Raw genomic sequence first — 11364 nt, 5'->3', positions numbered from 1 at the left:
TCCTATTTTCATTTCCTGTTATTGTTAAATCAGAAGGCCGTATTGGAAATAAGTATCATGTTTTCTTTTGTGTAAACTTTGTATGTTACCTTCTTTAAATAAATATTTCATTATTATTATAAAATCTCTTGTTATTATTATTTTATTATTATTATTAATATTATTATTATCATTATTATATTTATTATTATTATTATTATTATTATTATTATTATTAATATTATTATTATCGTCGTCGTCATCATTTTCGTCATCATTATTGTTATTATTATAATCATTGCATGTATTATTTTTAATATCATCATTTTTATTATTAAACCACTGTTCGAATCATGCGATGAACTCCGATTTTTATGAAAGGGAGCTACGCGTCTACATTGTATCTTACACAACGTCGATGATTCTACATCTTGTCGCATAAGACTAAATGGGGTTGATTCTCGTTGGTTTGAAGTCAAATGTGGTCTTAAACAAGGCTGTCCTTTGTCGCCAATTTTATTTAATTTTTACATCAATGACTTAGTTACGGTTATTAAAGAATCAGGTATAGGAGTTAAATTCAATGATGATATCATCAATATTTTACTATATGCAGATGATGTTGTGCTTATTGCTGAATCTGCTATGAATTTACAAAGTTTGCATGACATTCTCAGTGTCTGGTGTATTAATAATAAAATGAGTGTTAATGGGGATAAGTCAAATGTAGTTCATTTTAGAACAAATAGTTGTGTCTTAACAAATAATGTTTTTAGTATAGGTTCGACAATGATACCTGTTGCACATAGTTATAAGTATCTTGGTGTTATTTTAAATTAATTTTTGAATTTTGCTGAAATTGCTAGGAATGTAGCTCTCTCTGCAGGAAGAGCGCTTGGTCTTATTATTTCCAAATGTAAAACTTTTGGTGGCTTTCAGTTCTCTACTTTTACTAAACTTTATGATTTCATTGTCAGGCCTGTCATTAGCTATGCAGCCCCGATATTGGGAGATAAGTCATACTCGTGTATAAATGCCATCCATAATAGAGAAATGCGTTATTTTTAGGGGTAGGTAAATACACCCCGAATTCAGCAGTCCTAGGTGAGATGGGCTGGAAGCCACTGATAGTTCAGCAATGGGGCGCTGTTATAAGACAACACTGAAGAATGTTAAATATGCATGACTCAAGATTGAATAAAAAAGTCTTTAATTGGTCAAGATCAGTAGCTAGTATTACGTGAAAGAATAGTATTTTTCGAATTACAGAAATGTTACAGAGTATTAATTTTGAAGACCAGATTTATTTTAGCACAAATCAAGTGAATACTTAAGCAATTGTAACAAAAATTGAGGACAAAATTCTTGATGTAGAAGTTAATAAATGGAAACAATCATTAGAGCGTGTGTCATCTATCTCAGGAAATGGTAGAAATAAGCTAAGAACATATAGAATGTTCAAGAATGTTTTTGAAACTGAAACTTATATAAAACAACATTTGCCTTTTCATTATCGAAGAGTTATGGCATTATTTAGATGCGGTGTTGCACAGATAAGATTGGAAACGGGGAGGTATGAAAAGCTGTCAATACATGAAAGAACTTGTTTTAACTGTACTGATACCGTAGAAGATGAGATACATGTTATGTTACACTGTCCACTCTATTTACAATTCAGGGAAAACCTATTCGAATCTGCGAGAACAATTGTTAATAATTTTGACAACTTATCTGATGTGAAGAAAATGCATAACGTTTTTGTTAATCCATTTTTGACTTAGTTTACAGCCAAAGCATGCTTTAATATTTTAAAACATAGACGTCTTTTACTTTGTTGTAGGTAACTATTTCTCTTATTAAGTAGGTATTTAAGCTAGAGTGTTGTGAATCCTACAGACTGAATTTATTTTAATATTATACATATTGGTATTTTATTTCTCTTAACTTTCATTTGAATTGTTGTTCATCAGACTAGTGAAGTGTTTTATATATAGACTTTTAGACACATTAGTAGGAATATGAAAGCTTAAAATGATTAGATTCACAGCATTCCCAATTCATTTAATATAAGTGTGTATAGTATATAATCATATAAGTATGTAAATATGATCTTTTATTATATTTACCAATAGATGTAAGCTTTGCTTACACGTCTCTTATAATTCTATATTGAATGGCATATGTTCTTTTACCAGTTTTATTCATTTCTATTGTGATATATGTGTTGTACATGTAATGAGACGTAAATAAACTATTTGAATTGAATTGAATTGAATGATTCTACACAGGGACCCAATCGTTCTATGACTAGTAGAGTGTTGGTGTATCTTAAGACCTCTCAATTGACTGTTTTAAAGACGAAGTTGATACCGTTAGAGCGCTTTGCAGTGAACTTTACAGACAACAAATAACTATGATGAATTACGTTCAAAGTAAGAGTAACGTACGTCATCATCAAAATCAGTATAACCTTGATTGACATCAAAATCCCATTTATCATCAATAACATTAGCGTTATCATTATTTAAACTATGGTCACATCCATCATGATCAAAACTGTCCCCACTGGCATCATCATCATCATCATCATCATCATAATAATAATAATAATCATCATCATCATCCCATAATAAAATTTATTACCAAATCACGTCCATTTTCGTCAAAATTATAATCACCTCAATCACAATCATTGAAATTTAATGATCATCAACTTTTATGTCAGCATCATTATTATCATCGTCATCATCATCACAAAACTATCTTCACCTGTATCATCATAATAAAAATTATTTGTATCATCACTCTATGATCATCATTAATAAATTATTGTCACCTCAATCGTAATCAAGATGATAGTTTTCACCTACTAACATTTTCATCAACACAATAACTGTTCTTTCATCTTCATTATCATCAACACAATTACTGTTCTTCCATCTTCAGAATAATAAAACTCACCACATCAATCATCAAATTGTTCGTCATCGTCACCAAAATCATGAACTGATGATGATGATGATGCAGATAACGATGGATTCATGATGATGATGATGATGATGATGATAATGATGATGATAACGATGGACTCATGATGATGATGATGATAATGATGATGATGATGATAACGATGGACTCATAATGATGATGATGATAATGATGATGATAACGATGGACTCATGATGATGATGATAATGATGATGATGGTGATGATGATAACGATGTACTCGTGATGGTGATGATGATGATGATGATGATGATGATGATGATGATGATGATGATATTGATGATGATGATGATTAAAGTGTTGATTAAAGTGTTGACTATTTACAATATTATAATAACCAAACCTGTGTGTATTCGAAAAAAAAAACAACTTTATTATGTGAAAAAAATACGTATTGCATGCTTATGCATGAGGAGATTTGTCTGTTAAATCGATGCCTCTGAACGAATCCAGCCAAAATTCTATATCGCCTCGACATCAAACCGACATGGTTTTCTATGACGGCCCGTTGTCGGCTTTAACAAGTTTTCAAGTTTTATTGAATATATATCCCATGTCGGCTTTAACCTCGGCTGCAAATAGGAATGATGTTGGCCCGACATCGGCAAAACAATATCGGGCCGATATCTTAACGATATAAGCCCGATATATCTTGCCGACATCGGGCCTACATCAAAACAATAGCGGTGCGATGTCAGCCAACAGTAGAAAGATATCGGTCCTTTATCGACCAGGTATCATCCTTATGCTACCATGCTGATGACATCTAACAACAAGCATTTGGCATAACATGCAAAAACACAAAATAAAAGATAATTCTTTTACAAAATAAGATAATAAAGACATATATTTAAACTTAAATGTGCAAATGACAATCACTACAATGATACTGTAATGCATGTGACAAATATTTTCAAACATAATTTTACATCTTAAAAAGAGACAAATAGATAAATTGTTTGTTTTTTTTTCAATAACTTTTAAGTGTAAAAATCAAATTATTTACAGCTTTTACAGATTTATTGAATCTTCATGACATTAAAAAACATGCTTTTCATCACCTTTCTTTGTTAGCTTTTCTTTTTGGCACTTAATCTGTTTATTGTAAGACATCAGTGAATATTTCCAAGCTTTTCATTTAAAATTCAATAAAAGAGTGATGTTTATGTAGTCAAAACATAAATATTGAATTTAATTACAAACCCCATATCATTTCCAAACTAAACTATGATAATTTTAGAAATTCAATCCAAAATGTACAATTATTTGCTGCATGATTTTCAATTCAACAGAAAACTCAATATCTTACCGATGTCAATCCGATATACAAAATAGTTGCATTGGTAGGTCATGTAGGCCCGACGCAGACCCGATATATCTTTTTGATGTAACACGAAATGTGGTTATTGTGGTACTAGTAATTGAAATCATATACAGGACAATTTATTCACATTATTAACTAAACAATGCCATTGCAATAAGAGTTTTTCAAAATATTCAATATGTCGGCCCTGTAGCGGCCCGACGTCGGCCAATAGTCGGCATATTTTGCCGGCATGCTGACATTAATCCTATATCAGCCCGATATGGTCATGCTGGCTTGGTACGTATAGACCTTTTTAAGATACGATTTTCCCTTAGTAACGAAAGTTGTATTTCGCGCATGCGCATTCTGGTATCATTAGACGACTTTATCATCAGTAACTTAAATTGAAACAGCAGGGTGCTAAGGATAAAATTTTATTCGGTTGCGAAGTATCTGTGTATTTTATGACTTTAAAAACGTCGCATGGTTTACAGCGGAATTACACGTATTAAAAATTATTGCAAGTAAATAAAATCATTTAGCAATACCACTCAACCCGCGACGTTTTAGTACCATGCCATAGTTAATCACCTAAAATTATGAAAAATCGTAACTTAAGAAACTTCTAATTATAGAGCTACCAATACTCAAATCCCCTTTATATGGAGTTATATTCAGTAAGGTATCGGCGAACTAAAAGCTACATGCGGCGTAAAACATTACTTTTCATTGAAAAATAAATAAAAAAAAACAAAAACGATTGTAAGCGAAAAAAATGAAATTTGAATGGAAAAATACAAGATTATATTTTAAAGATATTGTGTTACTGCATTAATGTTATACTAAATATTTTATTCTTTTCATTATGCCCTAAAATGCTTCTACTTTTATTTCTCAGAAGCTTTTTACATGTGATGTCCTCTTGTAGTGTCCATACACCTATATTGTATCCAAATAACTGAACCATCTTTCACATATGTCCCTTATTGCAATTAGTACAGTTATAGTTATAATTATTTTGTATTTTGTGCACATTTTGCTTCACATTTAGCGGTACTTTCTCAAGGTAATGAGCAACTTGTAACACCGTCGTAGACCATAATCTATATCTCAAGATGGGAAAATGTATTTCTGTTATAGGCACAATGTGTTTTTTAAGTTGAAAGAAGCATTAACTTGTAGAGAAGTCTTTTCATTCTAATTTAGTGATTTAATTTTAGCTACATATATAATTATATGAGCGGCAAAATTTTCCTTGAATTTAAATCAAAAACGTTCATTTAGATTTAAGTGATGAACTGACTTTATTACTGATAACGATTTACTGAAAATGCGAGCAATAATTGATGAAGGTTTTAACATTTAAACCGTTAAAATATCTCACTTTGATAAAAACAGGTTTGAATATTCCGCCATTTTTTAAAACCCGCCAAGGGCGATAACACTCTGAATGGGAACACACAAAGCGTACCGGAGAGTTAATATTGATCAGATCTATACAGGATTTTGCTGCATATTTCGTGTTGTTGTTGATGTTATTTTATTTCTCTTACTAGATTTAAGTTGAGACTGTGTTAACACGTGATTAGTACTCGGCAATATCTGTTTGAGCTAATTACGGACTTTATAAATTAGTGTTGTGAAATAACCAGTCACGAGGTCGACGGTTTTTAACAACACAGATAAACAGATAAATTGGCATACAGACGATGTTTACATTGTTGACTATCGGGTTTATTTTCGGTGAGTACATCATTGTCTTATTATAGTTTACATTGTGTTAATCTAGAAGTTCAAATCAATAATATATTAGTATTATTGTTATTAATTAACCTTTTGATTTTCCGTGAGTCTTAACAATATATAACTTGGTGGGGTGTGTTAAGTTAGCGTTCATTGGTAAGCATTTACAAATTAAATTCGTGAAAATCATTAATGGATAATTATTGAACACCGAGTTGATTAATCAGAACAAGTACTGTGTACAATCTGAGCATGTATATATTATTAATATTACGCAAAGTTTATATTTTATTCTAAATGCGACAAATAAGGTCACAAGATCTAATAAAAAAAACACTTGGTATGTCGTTCTGTCATATCTATTATAATCTTTATCTCTCTGACACAATAATTTTTCTTCAAATAGTTGAAGATGATTAATAGTGTGTAACTATACTTTTATGTTGTTGACATACATTATTTTGTTGTCATTCACTCTCCGCTAGATCATGTAGATTGAATTATAGGGAAGGAGATACAGCGGACCTTTCAATATAGTGATTGTCGGACCGAGACGGTATTTGCGTGATTTAAAACTAACAGAACTTCATAAAAATGAAAAGGGACAGGCATATATTTCTCAATGTTAAACTACCCTTAAATTCAAAAATAAATAAATAAATTAATGATTTAATTAATTAAGGCTACCATTACATAATACAGTATATGAAATACATTGTATGGCTGTGATAGATACATGTAACAGAGTCACGTGACAAATATTTTAAGTGACATTATACCCATCCATGAGTATTTAGTAAGTAAACAGGTAAATATCAAAATAAGTTTTAATTTTGCCAGAATTCCTTTTGATTTAATAATTTAATCCCCATAAACAATAAATGATGCACAGATCAAAATAAAATTTCTGTTAATATCTATAAGAATTTACCTATAACGTCACTTTATAAAAAAAGAGTAGGGCAGTCTTTTTATATTTTAGGCAGATTAATAATTTTATCCTGAACGTTTTCTAATATCAACTGTTGGTCAAACACCATTTTAACAGTCAATCTTTTGAAATATATAGTCAGTTCGGCTCAACTTTACTATGAAATATGAGCATAATGTCACTCTAAGTAACCTACGTAATCTATCGTAATTATGACATGCACTTTTATAGCTTGTGCAAAACTTAAGCGATATACAAAATGTAAAGATTTTGCCAATATACTATTTTTTTAAGAATTATATCAAAAACAGTGACAAAAATAACAAATTAAATATTAAAAAACAACCCCCAGTCAGGATATGGGAATTGACTTTAAGCCAACTAGGTGACAAGTTTATATTATACTACTACGTAATAAAGTGCTGATCCGTTTGTTGTTCTGTCCTAGTAATTTTTTTATTTTTCATATTTGCTGCTTGCATTTTCATTAGGTTTGGTGGGCAATGTTGTAAATGGAGACGTTTGCGGACTCAGAAATTGTAAAGGTGTGTATGCTGATGTTGAACAAAAAAAAAAATGTTTTTGTTAATTACGTTTAATTAATTTACGTACATGAATGTCAGTGTCATCTTCATCGTTTGTATCTTCCTATTGTTTTTCCCCGGCTTTATTAAGCGAAACTATTTAAAATTCGTCACACCTGAACACAACCTTTAAATTGACCATATCTGGATATCAGGTACTGCTATAATGTCTAAAAAGGATGCTTATTTAAAGATTGTGTGCATATCAGTTGAAAGATAATGTTAGAAAATAAGTTTGTTTAGAGATTTATAAATATGAATGGTTTTAGTTTATAGTGAACTTATGATGCTACATGGTTAAATATTATTGACTTTATATTTTACAGCCGGACAGGTGTGTGAGTCAGATGTAGACGGCGGAACGTGCTATAATAGAAGTGCGAGAGAGGATTGTAGCGGTAAGTTCCTCACTTACTTTGAAGTAATATACCCGTCACATGCTCATGCAGAATTTTGTATCGATTGTCTCCCTTAGATGTGATACTGCATTTTCATTTTATAATTTTTTTTTAGATGGCATCTCTTACTGCTACAAACCACGACAATGTTGTGGGGTAAGCACGTGTTGCCCGGCGAATTCAGAATGCTGTGGGTTTAACACTTGTTGCCCGAAGAATTCCGTGTGCTGTAGTCCAAATTACTGCTGTGAACATGGCACCACGTGTTGTGGATTCGAAACGTGTTGCGCAAGCGGCTCAGTCTGCGAAGGCGGAGTGTGTAAATCCAAAAGGTAGTAAATGTTATTGTACATTCAAAACTTTATTTTAGCTCGGATTTTTCTAAAGAAAAAATCATGGTATTGCTACTGTCATGTCGACCGTTTCAATGTCAAATAAGAAATTTAAATTTTATCTCTTACAAAAAAAATGTTTTGTAGGGGTAATCTTTACTATAATATTCTTCCTCAGTTGGATTTGTTTCACTTTAGAAATAAGAAAAAGCCGAGCGTGGCTCCCGCTTGGCGGTTGATATGTTGTTATCTTTTATTTAATAATGTATTTATAATAATGGTAATAATTTATTTATATTCATGTCATGAAGGTTTTTCAGAAAATGTATAAAATTTCATATTTATAAAAGTAAGGCTCTGTATTCAAGTAATAGGTATTTTGCTGGTCTCTGTAACAAAAACAAGCGTTCTACAACTTAAACAGAAGTGTGATTTGTAGTGTGTAATTGAAAGCAGATTGCCTTACATAGCGAATGTTGCTTGCGTGAATTATTGTTTAATGAAGAGATATTATGTAACTTTATCTTATATAGTTGTGTTTCATTAATCTCCTCATGCCTTGTATAATATTATTTATAAAGATTTTTGGCAGGTTATATGGCCCTATATAAACGGTTGATTAGAAATATAACCCGAACCACGAGGGTTATATTGCAAACAACCGTTTATATACGGCCATATAACCTAACAGAAATATTTTTGTTTGCTAATATTGAAGTTTATATAGTATTATATACACGGCTGCTGTATTTTTATGAAGATATGTTGCAAGAAACTGATTATATACGGCCATATAACCTTTCAGGAATTTATGATCCTGCAAACTTCCTTTTAAGAGCAACAGTAAGATTTCTTCATAAAATAACAACAATAAAAACTTCACTATCAGCCAATTAAAAGCGTCGTTACAAACGTGCAGTATCATTAGGTTTAATAAGCAATATTCTCGGTGCAATATCATTGAATAGAGTATGAATTATGTTTGTTTGATATTTATAAATTACAGTGGCCCGTTCAGATGGTGGTACATATTTTTCTTTCTGGCACCTACGTTTGCCATAATAGGGGTCATCATTAGAAGGAGACGTAGGGCTGCAATGCTTAGAGGTATGGCTCTGTTTGATTTCTTAGCAAACATTATCACAATTACCAACATTTTGTCTAGTTCAATTAATATTTTGTAAATAAAATTGATGAAATACTATTATGTTAAAACATACTTAATGACAATTTAGAAGTTATGGAAGATACCCTATTCATTTATTGTTTGAAGCTAATATAGAGAGCAAGTACCATTAATTAACTTTCCTTTTATCGCATTAAACGCGACACATGTGTGTTAAAAGGCGTGTTATAAATAGAGGATATTCAAGTGTTTTTTTTTTTTCAATAAATACAGAACTTATTTTCATAAAGTGGTATGGAACAGAATATTTCAGGAGTGGCGTAGCCTCAAGTGAAATATGATAATTTTCATATCACAAGATGAAATTAAATCCTGTGTTTACAGAAAAAACATGAATTGTCTGTTTATTATATACCTTTTTCTCATTTTTGACCTTAAATTCTTTAGACCTCTACTTTAATTTAGTGTATTGACTGAACTAAGAAGAAAGTAATTCATCAAGACACCAGTGAAAATACGGAAAAATATGTTTCACTGCAGTGAAAATTAAATTTGTACAGTGAAAATATGGAAAATGAAAATACGCATTTTTAATGAGAAGTCAATGAAAAAAATATTTTTTACCTACTAGCATTATACTATCACCAAAATATTACAACAATGATTGACTTTGTACATCTATTGATGTACGTAATATCTAAAATGCAGGAGATAGATTCGGAGAGTTATCAAGTTTGGTCTGTTGATATGTGTACTTCTTTAAGTAACACTCTAATTTTATGTTTTTGCAGCTGCAGGTGTTAATACTGGCGTTATTGTAACTGTGCCTGTACAAACCAGGGAACAGTACGGGTATGACCAGGGACCTATCAACTACAGCATGCAACCGGAAGTTGGTGTCCCACCTTATACGCCCAAGTCAACAACCAGTCCAAGTTGTCCGCCACCACCGTACAGTGATGCGGCCCCTCAACATGCTTGAATACACAACTCGGAAACGAGCATTTCTTTCGCGTTCAATCCTTCTGAATCAGTCAAAAAATTACATAAAGGATTTTTACTTTAATAAAGAAGAAGACGACATAGAAAAGTCTTGACTACTTAAAGATTTGTCTTTATCTCTTCATGAGCGTGGTTACTGCGTTTTTTTCGAATCCTAATTTGTGTGCAAGCATTTGGATAGTAGTACTTTGAAGGAAACTTTTAAAGGAATTGCAGCTGATATACACACACACACACACACACACACACGCACACACACACACACACACACATATATATATATATATATATATATATATATATATATATATATATATATATATATATATATATATATATATATATATATATATATATATATATATATATATATATATATATATTAAATCCATTTATTTGATGTATAAATTGTGTGAAATTTTCATTTTTTATTAAAATACTGATCTGAAATATATGTCCCATAACGTATCCGGACTTTGTATCCGGTATCTGGGTTTTTTTTATATCTGTAATTTTTCTCTTGTGTGTTTCTTTTATAATTGTATCGGTAATGGAATAGACATTGATGTTATTCAATGTGTGGACCCTTTGTGCTGAACTACGGGTTATATTGTTTAATATTTGTTTGTAAACATTCATATTTTGAAGTTTTGCGGTTAGATACTATACCAGCTTATAGCTTACAGTATTATTGTAAGTAAGTAAGTAAGTAAGTAAATTCTTTATTATAGTGACATGTGTTATACGTATATACATACACATAAATACACAAAGATGAACACCCGGCCCATAGGACCTATAAGTCACCTTAACAAAATATCATATTCTGAGCATGTGTTATAGTTTTTAACATGTTTATTAACATAATAGTAAATTCATATCAATACATGTTATGCATTTACGGACAGTTCAATTTTAATTAATCATGATCTATTATACAATAAATCTCTCCTTTT

The 11364-nt window shown here is 31.0% G+C and overlaps 1 protein-coding gene across 1 annotated transcript; it reads left to right on the top strand.

Moving 5' to 3' along the window:
* Positions 1 to 5764: 5764 nt before the first annotated feature.
* LOC132758302 (uncharacterized) lies at positions 5765 to 10469 on the top strand. Its single transcript, XM_060749875.1, has 6 exons — positions 5765 to 6035; positions 7458 to 7511; positions 7877 to 7948; positions 8064 to 8280; positions 9287 to 9387; positions 10198 to 10469. The coding sequence occupies exons 1-6, from the start codon at positions 6002 to 6004 to the stop codon at positions 10386 to 10388; spliced, it is 669 nt and encodes a 222-aa protein (XP_060605858.1). The 5' UTR covers positions 5765 to 6001; the 3' UTR covers positions 10389 to 10469.
* Positions 10470 to 11364: the final 895 nt, after the last annotated feature.

This window comes from Ruditapes philippinarum, unplaced genomic scaffold, assembly GCF_026571515.1.
Source record: "Ruditapes philippinarum isolate M1 unplaced genomic scaffold, ASM2657151v2 ctg17226_1_1_1_1, whole genome shotgun sequence".
Lineage (NCBI taxonomy): Eukaryota > Metazoa > Mollusca > Bivalvia > Venerida > Veneridae > Ruditapes > Ruditapes philippinarum.
The sequence above is the reverse complement of the archived record's forward strand: the minus strand, read 5'-3'. Positions and strand labels throughout refer to the sequence as shown.

What these genes read in the sequence shown, in the direction of transcription:
- LOC132758302 (XM_060749875.1), top strand. Translation starts at nt 6,002, where the DNA reads ATGTTTACATTGTTGACTATCGGGTTTATTTTCG. An exon ending in GACTATCGGGTTTATTTTCG is followed by an intron (nt 6,036 to 7,457) that starts GTGAGTACATCA and finishes CATTTTCATTAG; the next exon opens with GTTTGGTGGGCAATGTTGTA. An exon ending in CGGACTCAGAAATTGTAAAG is followed by an intron (nt 7,512 to 7,876) that starts GTGTGTATGCTG and finishes TATATTTTACAG; the next exon opens with CCGGACAGGTGTGTGAGTCA.